At 43.6% G+C, this 20,123-nt stretch overlaps 1 protein-coding gene across 1 annotated transcript; it reads right to left on the reverse strand.

The window, feature by feature from the left end:
- Positions 1-1,073: 1,073 nt before the first annotated feature.
- On the reverse strand, positions 1,074-20,123 carry LOC124641343 (exportin-2). Its single transcript, XM_047179400.1, has 19 exons — positions 19,922-20,123; positions 18,970-19,115; positions 18,442-18,634; positions 18,046-18,191; positions 17,282-17,482; positions 15,980-16,150; positions 15,075-15,204; positions 13,612-13,775; positions 13,282-13,471; positions 12,344-12,444; positions 11,397-11,583; positions 10,372-10,528; positions 9,622-9,713; positions 8,347-8,555; positions 6,028-6,125; positions 5,089-5,256; positions 4,141-4,303; positions 3,450-3,594; positions 1,074-2,686 (listed from the first exon to the last, which is right to left on the reverse strand). Exons 1-19 carry the CDS (start codon positions 20,004-20,006, stop codon positions 2,532-2,534), a joined length of 2,901 nt encoding a protein of 966 aa, XP_047035356.1. The 5' UTR covers positions 20,007-20,123; the 3' UTR covers positions 1,074-2,531.

Below are 20,123 nucleotides of genomic sequence, written 5' to 3' on the forward strand. Positions count from 1 at the left end.
CATGTATTTCCTTATGTACACTATGAACTTCCCTATGTATTTCCTTATGTACACTCTATATACTCCCCCATGTATTTCCTTATATACACTCTATGTACTCCCCTATGTTTTCCTTATGTACACTCTATGTACTCCCCCATGTATTTCCTTATGTACACTCTATGTAATCCCCTATGTATTTCCTTATGTACACTCTATGTACTCCCCTATGTTTTCCTTATGTACACACTATGTACTCCCCTGTTTTCCTTATGTGCACTCTATGTACTCCCCCATGTATTTCCTTATGTACACTATGAACTTCCCTATGTATTTCCTTATGTACACTCTATGTACTCCCCTATGTTTTCCTTATGTACACTCTATGTACTCCCCCATGTATTTCCTTATGTACACTCTATGTACTCCCCCATGTATTTCCTTATGTACACTATGTACTCCCCTATTTTTTCCTTATGTACACTCTATGTACTCCCCCATGTTTTTCCTTATGTACACTCTATATACTCCCCCATGTATTTCCTTATGTACACTCTATGTACTCCCCTATGTATTTCCTTATGTACTCCCCTATATATTTCCTTATGTACACTCTATGTACTCCCCTATGTATTTCCTTATGTACACTATGAACTTCCCTATGTATTTCCTTATGTACAATTGTACACTCTATGTACTCCCCTATGTACACTCTATGTACTCCCCTATGTACACTCTATGTATTACCTTATATACACTATGAACTTCCCTATGTATTACCTTATATACACTATGAACTTCCCTATGTATTACCTTATGTACACTATGAACTTCCCTATGTATTTCTTTATGTTCACTTTATGTACTCCCCCATGTATTTCCTTATGTACACTCTATATCGCGCGCCCCAAATTAGTGTTACGTGCACGTGTGGTGTTCTCATGTCAAAATAAACTTTGAAGTTTTTAAACCATAGGGTTTTTGAATCGGATCAGTTTCGAAACCTTATGGCATAAAAAACCAAACAGTTATTTAGATGTCTTCTATATATCCGACCATATGAACAGGACAATTAATAAAAAATTAAACATCTGTTTATAGACAAAAAGCATGTTTATACACATAATATGATACATTAACTTATCACTGCTCGGTTACACATTCACGGAACGCTTAGCGCCGATCCCTTTCAACATCGTGTTCAAACAATTTTACATCTAGTTTAGTCATACAATAGATACAGCAGCTTAAAACAACATACATTAATAGTAAATAAAGTAATTGTAAATTACTTATAACAAACCTATTTTGACAGTGAATATAAAAACATTGTAAAACAAGCGGAAGTTGATAACAATTCAAAATCAGATCAGCTTTTTATATTTGACTAGCCATTTTCCCGCGGTATCACCCGCGTCCCGTGGGTACTACTGTACGTAAGGGGACAAAATAAATCTTACAATGCCTATGTTACTCGGCGAAAATGCAGCTTTCCAACAGTGACAGAATTTTTCAAATTAGTGCAGTAGTTTTTGAGTTAATTACATACAATACAAACAAACAAAAATTGAACTTTTTCCTCTTTATAGTATTAGTATAGATTTACTAAGACGTCTTGTTATATTAGCGTGCATTATCAAAATATCTACAAGAAAAAACAGTCGTCTAACAAGAAATTGTAACATAAATGCATTCATTTTTTGTATACAAGAACCAGCTCAAATACATTCACATATCATATTTATAACATTTATTCATCACCACTTATACATAATATTTGTTCATCACATGTCCACTATCACACTATCCTTATTCAATATAAGGGTGCGTCTACACGGTGCATGTAGCTGGAGCAAGTTAACATGCACAAGTGACCCGCGCGCTCTCAACACAGCCCGCGGGTGGGTATTTGCTTTGGTACATGCGCGAGTCGCTGGTCGCACGTTTTTAAAATGCATGTGACTTGCGCATCTGCCTCAACACGCGCAAGCTACTTGCACCGTGTAAACACACCCTAAATACCAGTAACAGTAATTATTGTATCAAATAACAGTCATACTTCCTTTCATTATTTAATGTCCAGTCTTGAAGTTTACACTAGTTTCACATATACACATTCGTTCATGTTTATCACTTTTACTTTGCAACCTTTGTACACCGGTTTTTATTATCTTTGTGTAGTACTTAATTGATGCATCACTTGGCTGTTTGATGTATCTTGATATTTAATAAGGTCTTCCAATCTTTTAGATTTACCTTTTAATTCCTTCTATGTATTGGAGTTCATTGACACTTTTCGTGTGTTTATTATATACGGAATTAGGCTTTATATATTTGCCTAGGCGAAAGTTCTCCGACATCATAAACATTAATTTTCCTAAAACAACTGTTTACTATGAATTTTAGTCATCAGGATACGACTAAGAAGAAGTACTCAACAAATACTTTACAAACAGGTCAAACTGAGAATCTGTTTTTTAAGTCAGTTAAAATGTTGAGTGAACTGCTAATGAATCCCGGTGTACACAAAAGTTGTATATCAGGTCTGGTGATCAGCAGAGCTGCACGCTACAGGCGGCGAGGTAGTGGTGCAGCGCGTTGCGGTGCGGCTCGTCCAGCGCCGCCAGCCGCGGCGGCAGCACGCCGGGGGACTGACGGGATAGAGCGCCCAGGGACGTAGCTAGGTAGTTCACTGGGTCACCCACGTCTGTGATAACAAACAACTTTGATTAATTTAATGCACGGTGGAAGGAAAGATAGCAGATATTCTAAAATGGTAGGTCAGGCGCCTTCTTGTCCGGGGCTGCGAGATTGTTCGAAAGAGTTACCGAGGCCCTGGTATATAAAAGGCCTACGACGGAACACGACGGTTTTTAGTCAGTAAGAGTCTGACACTCCCTCACCGCTGCTAACCCACAGCGGGCGGGGTCATTTGATGATTTTTGACGTCGTTAAAAAAAAGGCGCCTTCTTGTAGGTTTCGTAATATATGGCGTAAGTATACGTCATGGTGTAAGGGCGGGGATAGAAACACTACTCGTCCCCCGAACACCCGCATTTTGGCGCGCTATTTAAGAGATTTTGGGTTATGATATCTCCGCTAGCCATTTTGTTCTCTACGGGTTAACAGCTTTTACAAGAACTTTTCGACAAATAAACACTTTCTCTAATTCTAATATTATTTTTCTGCATTGTCGCATTGTGTCAATGTTTTTTTTTAATTGAAATTAAATTAAATTTAAATACTTTTAAGAACATTATGTAAAAACTGTTGGCATCTCAAATATATAAACATATGTGATCTTACTACAAAAACTTAAACATGTGTCAAACTCTTGTCTAAAAAAAGTGTGGCTGCAAAATGGACCTTATTTCAACGTCATAATCTGACATTTTTTTAGACAAGTGTTAAACTGACGTTTAAAAGTTTTTGTGGTACGACGGTGTATGTTAAAAGCTTGCTTGTCTTACCAGCGAGCGGGTCCCCACTGCCGCCCTTAGCGCAGGTGAGTTGTGCGTACTGCGCCTGATAGCCGGGAGTGTCGTCTACTTCAATGAAGTGGTCGTCCGGCAACGCTGACTCGTCCGTAGGCAGCTCGAACAACGAGATCAGCGCCTGAGAAGGAACAATTGTATAACATTGAATAACTGCTTATTACGTAGTGTCTATTTATTTATATTTTATATTATTGGCACACCAATTACATTACAAACAATAAAATATATAAAAAGAAAAGTTATTATAAAATTCTGCTTTGCACACTGAGAAGAATAATAATTAAAATTAAATTTAAAATTAAGTAAAATAAAACAAGAACGTAATATCATATAGGTATGCCTATTAAAATTTAATGAATTAATGACTATTGTTGTGTTTTCATATATCTGAAACTGTTTTACGAAATTGATTAAGGGAGCGAACATGAATTTCGATATTTTTTCTAAATGACAAAGGCTATTGATCTCTGTACATATTCTTATGAGCGGAGCATTGAGACTTACGTTACATTTGATGTGTCGTGCTTTTGTGTGTGTGTGTGCATGTGTTTGTGTGTATGTCTATGTGCCTGTGTGTGTGTACGTATGTGTCTGGGTGTGTGTACGTATGTGTCTGGGTGTGTGTACGTTTGTGTCTGGGTGTGTGTATGTATGTGTGTGTCACCTGCAGCAGGCGCGGCCACAGCGGCGCGAGGTTGCCGGTGAGGAAGTGCTGGCTGTCGGTGAGCAGCTTGACGCAGCCGACAGCAGCCGCCTTACGTTCCAGAGCGCCGCTCACACGTTGTAGGTCCGCGATTAAAACTCGCTCCACGTACATTCCGAACATGCTGCGAATGAAACACACAAACATTTAAAAAATAATAATCTATGTATATGACACTTTTCGTAATCGTTTCGTTTGTAACTTTATAACTCACGGCCGGTCTCACTTATCCAAACCAAATATTTAAGCTTTCTTCGGACTATTCAGCAGATGGTTTATGTGAAGTTTGCACAAAATCGGTTGATTGGTTCTTCATTTATCGTCACATAATTTAGTAAATTTTCGTATCTCTTCAGGGCATATAGTTATTTGCACATTTACCCTACCTCTATTGAATTTCTCTATCGCTTTAAAGTCGGCTGTAAGAGAACCCAATTGTGGTTTGAGCTCGCTGTTGTACATAACCTTCCTGTATTCTTGTGTATTTACTGTTAAGTGTGTAACAAAGAATAATAATAATGGCGTCCACGGCCGATTTCGGCCATGGCGGCTGTTTTCACTTAAGGAGATCAGCCAGCTGCGCAGGACATATTATAGTGCACGAGCATTTGCGCAGACACAGGTGCACTCACTATTCCTTCACTCTCATAGCCCGATGGGACGGTAACCCGACACGACCGGAGAGAGATCAGGCGCAGGACCGACATTTACGTGCTCTCCGATGCACGGGTGAATCAATCACCAACTTCCAGACTACGGAATGCCTCATGAAAGTTTTTTAAGAAAACCCACAAAGCGATTTCGGCCCGACCCGGGAATCGAACCCGAGACCTCGAGCACAGTAGCCGGACTTGCGACCACTAGACCAACGAGGCAGTCAAAAAAAATTAAAGAATAATAATTACTTACCCAGCTTGTACCGAGTCGACAAGGTCAATGAGTGGGTCTGCGCCGAAATGCGCGGCGTAGAAGCCGAGGAAGGCGATGAGTCCGCGCACATACTTCGTGGTCTTAGACGACGATAACCGCTGGAATAGCAGCGTCATTATCTGCTTCGTGTATTGGGACATCACTTCGCTGTAATCAACGTACATTTAGGTTTTTTCATTACTTCAAAATTGTTTTTAAGTCCCTATAACTTCTGTCAAAGCAAATATTTCCAATTTGTTATCTCATTTTTTATATACATTTACTTATATAATAAAAATATGATAAGGGCCTTATCATACTAGCGGATTGCGAGCGTCTTCAAAGCGGAGCGGGCGCGTAGCGAATGCGACGCGAACAAGCTGCGGCTGCTCAGCGAAGACGTCGCGGACGTACGGCAAATTCGCAACGTTTTCGTCGCGTGTTTGTAGCAAATTAACGACGTACAATACACTCAGTAACAAAATGGATTCAAACAATAATCGAATGGCGGAGAGCGACTACTTTGTGTTTTTTTACAAACGAACAAAACACTGCTTTGTGCGACGAATTTATGTTTGTGTGATGTTGCGCGTCTGTAATGAATTCGCTGCGCATGCGCGGCGTGTTCGTTGCGCGCCCGTAACGTATTCGTTACGCGTCCGTTCCACTTTGAAGACGCTCGCAATCCGCTAGTATGATAAGGCCCTAAGTAAAATTCATGCCACCCCGACTTTACACAAGTTACTTCCGTAAAAATTACGTAAGTTGTAAAAAGTTTTAAGAAAATACTATAAGGGAATTATGATAGAGTAGTTTAAAGCAAAATTACAAGTGTAAGGTTGGCCTAACATTAGTCGGAAGTAGGATAGTGGTTTTGGAAAAAGTGAAATGGGATGCGTTAACGATAAAATGAGAGCGTTTTAGTGAGATGTGACTTACTTTCCGAACTTGTACAGCATAGTCTGCATGAGATAGAATCCTTCATGGTCATTCGTTTTGGAAGCGATCAACTTCTGGAACACTCCGAGCATTGCATTCTGAAATCATAACATCGGGGTCAGTTTTGTTGAAAAATACTTTTGAACAAAACTTTTGGTCTGTTTTTTATTAGAAAACAATAGAGTATATTTTTTCTCCGAGACGTCTAAAAAGGAGACCCCCTGGGCATGCATAAGTTATCTTTTATTGGATTTGTATTCCGTACAGCCAGAATTGGCTATACTATTTTTCGTGTTGTTTTTGTGGTAACATTTTGCAAGGACACGTTGGCGGCAGTAGTACAGTGTATGTGTGTATGTACTCACGAGGCGGCCGGAGGCGAGCACCTGCTGGGGCCGGTGCGCCACGAAGGCACACAGCAGGCGCACGAGCGGCCGCACGTTGGCGGCAGTAGTACAGTGTATGTGTGTATGTACTCACGAGGCGGCCGGAGGCGAGCACCTGCTGGGGCCGGTGCGCCACGAAGGCACACAGCAGGCGCACGAGCGGCCGCACGTTGGCGGCAGTAGTACAGTGTATGTGTGTATGTACTCACGAGGCGGCCGGAGGCGAGCACCTGCTGGGGCCGGTGCGCCACGAAGGCACACAGCAGGCGCACGAGCGGCCGCACGTTGGCGGCAGTAGTACAGTGTATGTGTGTATGTACTCACGAGGCGGCCGGAGGCGAGCACCTGCTGGGGCCGGTGCGCCACGAAGGCACACAGCAGGCGCACGAGCGGCCGCACGTTGGCGGCAGTAGTACAGTGTATGTGTGTATGTACTCACGAGGCGGCCGGAGGCGAGCACCTGCTGGGGCCGGTTGCCACGAAGGCACACAGCAGGCGCACGAGCGGCCGCACGTTGGCGGCAGTAGTACAGTGTATGTGTGTATGTACTCACGAGGCGGCCGGAGGCGAGCACCTGCTGGGGCCGGTGCGCCACGAAGGCACACAGCAGGCGCACGAGCGGCCGCACGTTGGCGGCAGTAGTACAGTGTATGTGTGTATGTACTCACGAGGCGGCCGGAGGCGAGCACCTGCTGGGGCCGGTGCGCCACGAAGGCACACAGCAGGCGCACGAGCGGCCGCACGTTGGCGGCAGTAGTACAGTGTATGTGTGTATGTACTCACGAGGCGGCCGGAGGCGAGCACCTGCTGGGGCCGGTGCGCCACGAAGGCACACAGCAGGCGCACGAGCGGCCGCACGTTGGCGGCAGTAGTACAGTGTATGTGTGTATGTACTCACGAGGCGGCCGGAGGCGAGCACCTGCTGGGGCCGGTGCGCCACGAAGGCACACAGCAGGCGCACGAGCGGCCGCACGTTGGCGGCAGTAGTACAGTGTATGTGTGTATGTACTCACGAGGCGGCCGGAGGCGAGCACCTGCTGGGGCCGGTGCGCCACGAAGGCACACAGCAGGCGCACGAGCGGCCGCACGTTGGCGGCAGTAGTACAGTGTATGTGTGTATGTACTCACGAGGCGGCCGGAGGCGAGCACCTGCTGGGGCCGGTGCGCCACGAAGGCACACAGCAGGCGCACGAGCGGCCGCACGTTGGCGGCAGTAGTACAGTGTATGTGTGTATGTACTCACGAGGCGGCCGGAGGCGAGCACCTGCTGGGGCCGGTGCGCCACGAAGGCACACAGCAGGCGCACGAGCGGCCGCACGTTGGCGGCAGTAGTACAGTGTATGTGTGTATGTACTCACGAGGCGGCCGGAGGCGAGCACCTGCTGGGGCCGGTGCGCCACGAAGGCACACAGCAGGCGCACGAGCGGCCGCACGTTGGCGGCAGTAGTACAGTGTATGTGTGTATGTACTCACGAGGCGGCCGGAGGCGAGCACCTGCTGGGGCCGGTGCGCCACGAAGGCACACAGCAGGCGCACGAGCGGCCGCACGTTGGCGGCAGTAGTACAGTGTATGTGTGTATGTACTCACGAGGCGGCCGGAGGCGAGCACCTGCTGGGGCCGGTGCGCCACGAAGGCACACAGCAGGCGCACGAGCGGCCGCACGTTGGCGGCAGTAGTACAGTGTATGTGTGTATGTACTCACGAGGCGGCCGGAGGCGAGCACCTGCTGGGGCCGGTGCGCCACGAAGGCACACAGCAGGCGCACGAGCGGCCGCACGTTGGCGGCAGTAGTACAGTGTATGTGTGTATGTACTCACGAGGCGGCCGGAGGCGAGCACCTGCTGGGGCCGGTGCGCCACGAAGGCACACAGCAGGCGCACGAGCGGCCGCACGTTGGCGGCAGTAGTACAGTGTATGTGTGTATGTACTCACGAGGCGGCCGGAGGCGAGCACCTGCTGGGGCCGGTGCGCCACGAAGGCACACAGCAGGCGCACGAGCGGCCGCACGTTGGCGGGGCGCTCCCACAGCGCGGGCGCCACCACGCACGGCAGCAGCGCGCTGTACGCGTCGCCACCGCCGCCGCCGCCGCCGCGCAGCTCCAGCAGTAACGACAGCATTTGGAACACGTAGGGCATGAACTCTGCAACAACATGACGGCATGTAACCCGCGGTGTTATACAAATACGAATGCACGCACACAACGACTGTCAGGGTGCGTCTACACAGTCCATGTAGCAGAAACACATAAACATGCCCCCCGCGCACTCAACAGAGGACGCGGGGAGCTTGCTTGAGACATGCGCGAGTCGCTGTTGTGATAAAACTCACGCACACAAAAAGCACGGTCAGCTCCGGTAAAACGTTCCATGGCGAATGAATTCCGACAGACCGTTGGTGCTACCCCCGCACCCCGTGCAACATTTGAATTTTATTCGAAATTTAAATTTCAGTGGACTTTTCGTACACCCAGTATTATACCAATGAATTATTATAATGATGATTCTGCTAACAACTTATTAAAAAAATACTTCCGCACGGTATTTTTAAACGAAAGCTTACTAGTGGACTTCCTGATTAATATTTTTAGGAAACATAAAGTGTCACGGCTCTCGTTACGGTAAAGTTTCACCATAGCTTAGTAAATCGAATAAAGTCTGTTAACAAATGTGCTGTTGTGAAGATGTCAATAACAGTGTCTGAGGTCACGTTTTGTTTTTATTGTCGACCTAATATTAAATTTTCTATAAGCTATACAGGAATGAATTTTATCCAGTGCGCAAACTTTGTCAACTTATAGTTAAATAAGTTTTATAGATACGTATATTTTTATTTTGTAGTGTTTTAGTACAAAAAAGAAAAGTTATTGATATCGAAAGATGTTTATTTTGTAACCGATAGTACGGCCACAGTCGTCATAGTAGGCACGGGACGGCAACGCGAAACCGGTTTACTGACGCGAGCGCTGCTTGGAGCAGCGTGTAAGAATAGTTGGTATCCATAATTTGCTGATTTTAGGGCGGCCAAAAGAATGAAAAATTTTTTTTTACTGATGATGCAGATATGTTCTGTTAACGATTCTGGACCACCAGTTTTTTTTTTGCGCACTGCTTAAAATTCATTCCTGTATAGAAAATTAACCTTTTCTCATATACAGCGCATCCAATAATGGAGGCAGAATTTCGTACTAGTTAACTTCAGAAACATACCTTGTACATCATTCTGAAGGATCTCTTGGAATATCGGGAACAGAGCATCTTCGAAAGCTGATATAGCGTCAGGATTTGATTTCGTCACCAAACTGCAATAAAACATTCGAATTAATACATTTCAAAGCAAAAAAAGAAAGATGTTATCAAGACCTGTCGATATGTAGTCAGACATCATGCAGATCTAGGCGTTTATTAATATACTAGCTTTTACCAGCGGTTTCACCCGCGATGAAACTACTTCGCGCACCCGAAAAGAAAAGAAAAGTAACCTTCCTCTAATCTAAAAAATGGGATGTCTACACTGAAACAATATTACAAATCCGTCCGATTTCCAGAACACCGAACAGAAAATCTTCTAGTTGCAGTGCTCTTCTATAGTAACTGTTACTCCGTGGTTTTACTCGCGTCCCGGGGAACTTCTTCCCGTTCACGTACAAAATTTAGCCTATGTTACTCGGGAATAGTCTACCTTCATAACAGTGAAATAATTATCCTAATCGATTCAGTAGTTTTAGAGCCTTGTCATATTATTATTAATTTAGTAGTAGGCTGCCCGCACACGTCAGACTTTTTGTCGGACCGATTTTCTGTAGCACATCCGGACTAGGATTTTCTGACCGATATTTTGTAAGACCTTTGTGTGCCTTGCATTATTGCTATGAGTGTGTTCTATTTTTCTCCTACAAAAAATCGGTCACCGGTTATCGGACGTGGGGGGCAGCTGTATACATTAAAGAATATACTCACGACACAGCGAGCGATAGAGTCTCGAACAAATAATGGTTGAAGTGTGGCTTGCAAGGATTCTTGGCGACAACTGACAGCATATGGGCAAGTTTCGGCAGCGCATCGCCCAAGTAAGACAGCGAGCCGTCTTGTAGACACGAGAGTGTACGGAGTACCGCTGCCAAGAAAATAACAACTATTATTAATTGTGTGTAGTCTAGAATTGGTTTTGTGTGTTTATGGAACATAAAACGTTATTATTAGCATCATTTGCATTGTATAAAAAGTCGTGGTGGCCTAGTGGGTAAAGGACCAACCTCTCAAGTATGAGGGTTCGATCCCAGGTCAGGTAAGTACCAATGCAACTTTTCTAAGTTTGTATGTACTTTCTAAGTATAACTTAGACACCATTGGCTGTGTTTCGGATGAAACTGTAGGTCCCGGCTGTCATTGAACATCCTTGACAGTCGTTACGGGTAGTCAGAAGCCAGTAAGTCTGACACCAGTCTAAACAAGAGGTATTGGGTTGCCCGGGTAACTGGGTTGAGGAGGTCAGATAGGCAGTAGCTTCTTGAAAAGCACTGGTACTCAGCTGAATCCGGTTAGACTGGAAGCCGACCCCAACATAGTTGGGAAAAAGGCTCGGAGGAGGATGATGATGATACAGTCTTCAGGGTATGCCGCCCGCCACCAGCTTCACTACCGTACATGAACATTATGTTCTCCATGTATACCTTTCGACTTTTTCGTCGTGGTGGCCTAGTGGGCAAAGAACCAACCTCCCGAGTATGAGGGCGTGGGTTCGATTCCAGATCAGGCAAGTACCAATGTAACTTTTTTAAGTTTGTATGTACTTTCTAAGTATATCTTAGACACCAATGGCGGATAAAAAAGGCGAAGGAAAACATCTTGAGGAAACCTGGACTATATAGTCTGAAATCATCAACCCGCATTGAGCAAGCGTGGTGATTAATGCTCAATCCTTCTCCGTGTGAGAGGAGGCCGCAGCCCAGCAGTGGGACGATAAAAAGGCTGTAACAGTATACCTTTCATGACGTACTCGTTGTGGTGCTGCGGGTCGGCCGCCTCGCCGAGCGCGTGGAACAGCGCGGCGAGCAGCGCGGCGGCGTGCGGCTGCAGCGCGGCTCGCTGCAGCATGCCGCCCGCGATCAGCTTCTCCAGCGCACACGCGCCGTACGTCTGCACCACGCCGCGGCCGCGCACGTGCGATATCTCAACAAATTCAACTTTTATTAGCTTCCGTACTAGGCTTAAAGCTGCGTTTCATTCAATTGAGGCGGAGACGCGCGGAGCGGAGAGGAGACGTGTGGGGATGGACCAATCACATTACATGAAATCCACATCTCGTCTTTTGCATTTAATGTGATTGGTCCATCCCCACACGTCTCCTCTCCGATCCGCGCGTGTCCGCCTCAGTGGAAACGCAGCCTAAATCGTCGACTGCCTGGTTAGTCTAGTGGTCGTAAGCGCGGCTGCTGTGCAAACCCGAGACGGGTTTGATTACCGGGTCGGTAAAATCGCTTTATGGGTTTTCTAAGACTTTCACAAAGCAGCCCGTAGTCTGGAAGTTGGTGATTGATTCACCCGTGCATCGGAGAGCACGTTAATGTCGGTCCTGCGCCTGATCTGTCTCCGGTCGTGTCGGATTGCCGTCCCATCGGGCTATGAGAGTAAAGGAATAGTGAGTGCACCTGTGTCTGCGCAAATGCTCGTGCACTATAATATGTCCTGCGCAGCTGGCTGGTCTCCTTAAATGAGAACAGCCGCCGTGGTCGAAATCGGCTTAAATAGGCGTGACGACACAAAAAATTTAATCATGTTATGTCGCATCTTCGTTGTTATTGGTTTGTGAGAGAAAATATAAAATATGTGTCCATTATTTTAGCTAAAAAATGCACTAAATACTACTGATCATTTGTCACGCTTAATGATGATGCCCCGGGCTCAAGTTATTTCTACAATACAAACTTACCAATAAAGGTACTGAAGCAATGATGAGATCCTTGGGCAGCAGAGAACGGAACGTCATGACGTACTTTATGGCGTCTGCCTTTAGTACGGGCAACTCGTTTACTGTAACAATAACGTTCATATAAGTTCTTCTCCTTATAAATATGTTAAAATGGTCGTTTTACGTGAAAAAGTCGTGGTGACCTAGTGGATAAAGGACCAACCTCTCAAGTGTGAGGGCGCGGGTTCGATCCCAGGTCAGGCAAGTACCAATGCAACTTTTCTAAGTTTGTATGTACTTTCTAAGTGTATCTTAGACACCATTGGCAGTGTTTCGGATGGCACGTTAAACTGTAGGTCCCGGCTGTCATTGAACATCCTTGGCAGTCGTTACGGGTAGTCAGAAGCCAGTAAGTCTGACACCAGTCTAACCAAGGGGTAACGGGTTGCCCGGGTAACTGGGTTGAGGAGGTCAGATAGGCAGTCGCTTCTTGTAAAGCACTGGTACTCAGCTGAATCCGGTTAGACTGGAAGCCGACCCCAACATGATTGGGAAAAGGCTCGGAGGATGATGATGGTCGTTTTACGTGACGCCGGCCGCCTGCGTGCTGCCGCGGGACGCCAGTGACGTCACGAGGTACATGACAGTACGATATGCTCACCGTCAGGTCGCTGCAGCTCGGGCAGTACATGGGTGGTCGCGAACTGCGCGAGGTCGACGAGCGGCGAGGCGCGCGTGACGCCGGCCGCCTGCGTGCTGCCGCGGGACGCCAGTGACGTCACGAGGTACATGGCAGTACGATATGCTCACCGTCAGGTCGCTGCAGCTCGGGCAGTACATGGGTGGTCGCGAACTGCGCGAGGTCGACGAGCGGCGAGGCGCGCGTGACGCCGGCCGCCTGCGTGCTGCCGCGGGACGCCAGTGACGTCACGAGGTACATGACAGTACGATATGCTCACCGTCAGGTCGCTGCAGCTCGGGCAGTACATGGGTGGTCGCGAACTGCGCGAGGTCGACGAGCGGCGAGGCGCGCGTGACGCCGGCCGCCTGCGTGCTGCCGCGGGACGCCAGTGACGTCACGAGGTACATGGCCGCGTCTTTGCCGCGCCAAGCTGATGCGCCGCACTCCGCGTACTTGGCTAACATGAGCTGGACAAGATAATCAATTTAATTTGTGAAACGAACTCTTCACTTCTCTCTGTAATTTCCCCAATTTTTCTAATGAAACTGACATCAACACATGCGCTCCTATCACAAATTCCCAAGAACATACCCTGGCATATGCTTACCTGCACATACTGTCCGAAGATGTTCATCATCTTGTCCTCGTAGCTGGCGGCGAGCGTCCGCACGAGGTCGCAGGCGGCTCGGCGGCGAGTGTCCACGTCCGAGCCTTCGATGTCCCGCCGCACGTACTCTTCGGGGTTGTCCTCGAATAACTCCATGTCTGACTCTGTTAAATATAAAAGGTGTTGATTTGCATTTGTGTCATACTTCAGGAGGAGGACATAAAATACGTAAATAATCGATTGGAATTACAGTAGACGGGAAATAGCTAATGCACTGCTTTTTTTGTCATTGTAATGTCGTAGTATTTCAGAAGTAATCCAATTTTATGAATGAAATTTATGAATAATCGTTGCGTATGCTTTGTTTTTGCGTTTGTGTGAGGGCGCAGCACGGTTTTAAGGCCAGTAACACACGCGCATAATTCAAATACGGCTAGAGGACATTGACGGAATTCCAAAAAAAAAAAAAAAACGAAACGTACCAATTTTTTTGTTGATTTGGGTTGAGAATCATTAGTATAATTACGTCCTTGACTATGGCACGGATGCAAATCAACAGCTTGTATAGGTAATAGGTACCTTAAAAATAACTAGTCCGCCATCTTGTATATTTAGCCATGTTGGATTTAGGATGACGTCACATAGCTTAACATGCATTGTCATCCAAACTAAACATGTATGCAAAATATCAGCTCAATCGGTTGAGGGCAAGTGCCTTAAAATTAACTTGTAAAATTCCACCCGAACACACATAGTTATGTACATACATACATTGCAAGTTAAATAAAAGCTTGTAATAAAACAAATAATGTGTTAAACCCAATCATTTTAAGCTCTTTATAGATTGCTATATACAGGAATTTTATTCAGTGTGCAAACTTTGTCAACTTATATTTAGATAAGTTTTATAAGGGTGCGTCCACATCTGGCGAATGCGCCGCGAATGCGCAGCACGCGAGCCGATCGCGAGCTGTCCGCGAGCTGCGCGCGTGCATTTTTGTTCGTCTTCGATAGTACTGAGCCAATATACGGAACTGTAAGGGCGAGAACTGATTGCGCGCAGATCGCGCGCTCTATACGAGCCTTGCGTGAGTTGCGCTAAAGAGGCGCACCGAACTATTGCAGTGACTGCACGCGCGCAGCTCGCGGACAGCTCGCGATCGGCTCGCGTGCTGCGCATTCGCCAGATGTGGACGCACCCTAATACGTATATTTTTATTTTGTTGTGTTTTAGTACAAAAAAGAATAGTCACATCCGGCAGATTTTTGGTTTGACCAATTTTTGAATAAATTTTATTTTATAATTTTTTGTTATAAAAACTATCCTATGTCCTTTCTCAAGTTCCAAACTATGTCTGTACCAAATTTCACACAAATCGGTTCAGTAGTTTAGGCGTGAAGAAAAGACAGACAGACAGACAGACAGAGTTACTTTCACATTTATAATATTAGTTAGGATTTACCTCTGAACTCCATGTTGGGTATGACAACTTTTTCACAGATACTGCTGAGTGTAGCTGGGTCTTCGAACAAGCTTTTGTAATTATTTTTCTCAGCTATCTTGGCAAGGAAGGTCAGCGCGTTCGATACCAACTGCAGAAAAATAGAAATATTAATTTATATAAACTGTATATAACTGTGAATGTGAATAAAAAAGCTATGTTTACACTTCAAAAGTGATATTTTAAAGAACTGGTTGTCTCCAGGGAACACCAGCGGTTTTCAGGAGTCTTAGACGAAAGAATATTTTGAGCAAATTAAAAAGAAACGTCAAGTTTTTAATAACAGTTGAGGTTAAGCAACTTGAAAGTTGAACAATTTAAATGTCTAAAGGTGAAAAATGGACAATGGACATACTTCTTTACAATTCTTAAATGATTATAATCTTGGAATCTTAATTTGAGCGTCTTCGAATAGGATGAAATTTTGAAATTATGAAATTTTACGACTACCTAAGAAACTGCATTACAAATCCAATTAATAAAAAAAATAATAAGATTGATAAAAGCGTGTTTTTCGTTTTTTCTATAACTTTTTAAAATAATCTAATCAAGAATTTGTATTTGGATATGGGTAGACATCAGGACTAGATAGAAAACTGTATATGTAATTAATTTTATTTTCTTTTAAAAAGAGTGTCCATGCAGTTTCTTGCCGGTTCTTCTCCATGAGACCTCTTTGGAACCGTGCAACTGACTTTGACGTTTCGAAAGAGCTTTCATAGGCATAGGCCTACTGATTGAGTTTTTTTTTTTTAACTATATATGATTTCAACTATTTGAAAAAAAAATATATATATATTTCAAATAGTTGAAATAAAAAAAAACTGAGTTTTTTTTTTGAGTTTTCAAATGTTTAGAATACTAACCGCATCATACTTGGGCTGTGGTCCAGTAGCCAACAATACCGTCCACACGCTGGTCACGAAAGACGGCGCGTGAGGACCAAATTCTTCCTCGTACTTAAGCGCATACAAGGCCGCACACTCACAAACTTCGGTACGAAGCTGCTCCATAACGCCGGGCTTCTCATCGTCATCCTATGTACAAGACAAGAAAATGTAAACAATAAAATAAAAATAGGTGGAGTGTCGACACGGCTGTTATTGTGCCGATTGTCGTTACGGCCAATGGTTTAATAGCCAAGAGCCTCGACGAACACCTCAGGAGGCTCGCGTTGGTCGACTGGATCAAGGGACTGATTCAGAAGGCAGTACTCCTTGATACGGCACGTATTGTGAGGAGGTTTCTGTCTCTGGGACCCTAACCACCGGTCCCTTGGACCCTGTGCCCGATATCGGTGGCAACCTATTTTTTATATTTTTAAATGTTTTTTATTTTTATATTTAATATTTAAAAATGCAATTAATATGTTCAAGAATAAGTAAATGATTAAATAAAAATAGAAGTAAAAATGTAGTTTTATTTATTACTAGCCGTTTTCCCGCGGTTTCACCCGCGTCCCGTGGGAGCTACTGCCCGCACCGGGATAAAATATAGCCTATGTTACTCGCAGATAATATAGCTTTCTAATGGTGAAAGAATATTTAAAATCGGTCTAGTAATTTTTGAGTTTATCCATTACAACCAAACAAACAAACAAAGTTTTTCTCTTTATAATATTAGTATAGAAAATACTTTTTGCACATTTTATACAACGGCAGACATACTTTCTCCCAGACTACCTTTGGGTGGTGGAGAAATAGCAAAGCTATTATTATATTGGTAGGTGCCAACCTTTTTTTGATATTCAGTGTAAAAATTAAGTGCTTTCGTCAAACTTTATGGCGCACTGCGTCTTACTTGATTCCGTCACTCTTGTTTCTATTTCAGTGGGCCATGTTCCTACTTAGTACATTTATATCCATGAGGGAAATTAACATTGTTAACTTAGAGTAACTATGCCACTTGTTAAGCAGAACTTACAATTTAATCTAAGACAGCCTAGCAACATCATTACTTACCAGGTAAATAACAGAATTCAAAGGTTCTCAGTTTGACCTTTATGTAAGTATGTTTGTGCGCGATTATCTCAAGTTTGGCTGAACCGAATTTCTAGCGGTTTTCAGCTTAGTATTTGGCAGCCTCAGGAGAAGGTTTGAGAGGTATTTTATTGAAGTAGTTTTTTTGAACTTTAAGATGTAAATGCAAATACAAAAAAGTATACTTACATCCGTCTCTAAACACGGGACTTTAACTTGTAAGAGGTTGAGTAGATTCGGCATCCAAATAGGCATGTTGTCTTCAAAGAACTCGGGCAAATCTTGATAGTTCAGTGAGTAAAACACTTTGCATATAAGTACGAGAGACCCGTAGATAACTCGCAAAGCTTGCGGGTTGTCCGCATGTTTTGTCGTCAAATCTATTGTGGCCTGTGAAATTAAATGATATCTATTATTACTTATATTATAAAGCTTAAGAGATTATACAGTTGTTTGTTTCCTCTCAGGAACTATAGGTTTGATTTGAAAAATTATTTCAGTGTTAGATAGCCCATTTATCGAGGAAGTCTACAGGCTACGGGATGCGGGTGAAACCACTGGTAACTTAATGTTAAGAAACCATTGTCTGTGTGTAATTTCTAAGTATATCTTGTACACCAATGGCTGATTAAAGGTGATGGAAAACATTTTGAGGTAATCTGGACTACGTCCGAAATAGCCAAGCATCAACCCAGATATACTGGATTTTCAATAGGAGATTGTAAAAGGACAGTTATAGTCAGCTTTAGGTTTATGCATAAGAAGTCATATCTTTCAGAATCTCTAATCGTATTTCGTAAACATCAAATTAATCAGAGCCCGCGGGTGAGTACTATGCTTTGGTACATGCGCAAGTTGCTGGACCCGTACTTTTTTTAAATGCATTTAACCTGCATGTGCCTCAACATGCGCGGGCTGCTTGCACAGTGTAGATGCACCCTAAGAATACTTACGACAAACAAGTCTGTGAGAGGTTTTGCAAAGTTTTCGAGCACATGTTTTATTTCTTCCCAGAGCTTCTGTGATTTGAACTCGTATCGATAGCGCTTGAACAGGGAGTGTGCCGTCCTCAACACTCCATTGATCACATGGAAATCACCTACAAACAAACGAGTTACGGTAACTATAGAGCTTTCGCTTTATGGTCCCAATATAATGTTCTTAATTATTGTAACTTTCAATATTATACTATGAGTATTATAATTAACACTGTAAAGCCCATGAGACATAGACTAGTTTGGGCAAAACATCACCACTTTTTAGAATTATGCAGACTTTACTTTACTTTTTAAAATTATGTACAAAGTGAAGTAATAATCAATTTATTTTATTTATAAAATATCACTTACCAGTAGCAAACTTCTCAACCATTTCTGGTATGAGGCTCGGCCACTTCTCTGGGAAGTCACACTTGCCAATGATGGATACGGCATCGCTGAACTGCCTCTGTATGGCTTCAGGAGACTTGAGCATCAAGGATACAATGAGGGTCTTGATCGTAGCCCTATCTGATGCATGGATGCGGTCAGCGCCATCTTCTTCCTGTTAAATAATATGTTTTGTTTAGAGGTATGGATGAATTCAACACTGTGAATGCGTAGTGTGGAACAAAATCTATTTCTGAAAATGATATCAATGGTGCAATGGTCACATTGCCAGACTGCCAAACCTGAGGTCCCTGGTTCGATTCCCGGTTTGGTCGACATTTGTGTGATGAGCATGCTTGTTGGCCCTGGTCTGGGTGTTACAATATGCATTAAAGTTACATGTAGTTCGTCACCGTTTCGATAACACTATTAATAACTTACAATGAGGCTAACCAACCGTGAGTGAAGAGGCCCAGATTATTTATCCATCTTACATGCTTTAATACTTACAACAGGCCAGTTTCTCTTAATGTAGTTTTTGAAGGCAATTGCAGCAGCAACCCTGATGGTAAGATCCACAGTTTCTTTGTCAATAAGGTGCAACAACAGTATGGCATAGTTCTGGTTCACTTCTACACTCTCCAGGAATTTTTCAGCTGTAAAAGGTGAAAATTACAGTAAATGAATCTGCATTATACTGATTGTATTAGCTAGTAAACCATACATTTAGATACCATTGAAATTCAAATTATAAAAACCTTTTTATCAAGAATTAAAAAAAGGTTGTATGCTGCACAGCAATGGCAGAAGACAATGTAGAAAATTAAAAAAAAAGTGTAAATAAAAAAGGTAGACTGGTTGAAAACACCTAAGGCATTAAGTCCACCATTGTTCATTGTGTGCATAAAGTATTAAAAATCATTTCTACTGGCAAACCAGAATGAAAATAAGACTCAGTCTTCAATACACCAAATTCAATAAATTGGTTTTAATGTTTTACAATGAAGTTGTATGTAACAGAAAGTTTTTTTGGCCTCTTACCACATAATATGCAATATAAGATCTATTACAATAGTAGTGCGGTGTATGACTTTGTGAAACTCAATACTTTGTCATATGTATTTATAAAACTTATGATCACACCAGCATGAGGTCAAGTAGTTTTACCTATTTAGCCTTACCAATATTCAACATGTACAGATAACTTGTATCATTGGTAGCAGTCTCTAAATTGAATAACATTGTGTAAGAGACATTGTAAACCCAACTGTAAGCTCAAATTAATATTAAGGATTATGTCTAACTACTAGACATTGCAAGGTTATCTATATTCATTGATTTACAAAGAGGCATGATTATATTTGTTTGAATATCTTTTTGTCCGGCAAATTTCCACTGAATAAAAAAATACTGACAGGTTTGAAATAAATTATTGGTTAGGAGAAAAACAAAGACTATTTACCCGGTCGCCTTATGTTAGTGTCTGGGTTCAACGTTTGTTGCAGATAATTCGCCAGAGTGGCCAAGTTCTCGTCCGTTACTTCCATATTTGAAATGCGTAAACTAGATGATTATTAAACTAGGAATGTATTTTTCGTAAAAATGTGACGATGTGAAACAATTTTCAACCGTTGAAGTGGTAATTCGATGACAGCCAGCCGACG

Source organism: Helicoverpa zea, chromosome 22 (genome assembly GCF_022581195.2).
Source record: "Helicoverpa zea isolate HzStark_Cry1AcR chromosome 22, ilHelZeax1.1, whole genome shotgun sequence".
Taxonomy (NCBI): domain Eukaryota; kingdom Metazoa; phylum Arthropoda; class Insecta; order Lepidoptera; family Noctuidae; genus Helicoverpa; species Helicoverpa zea.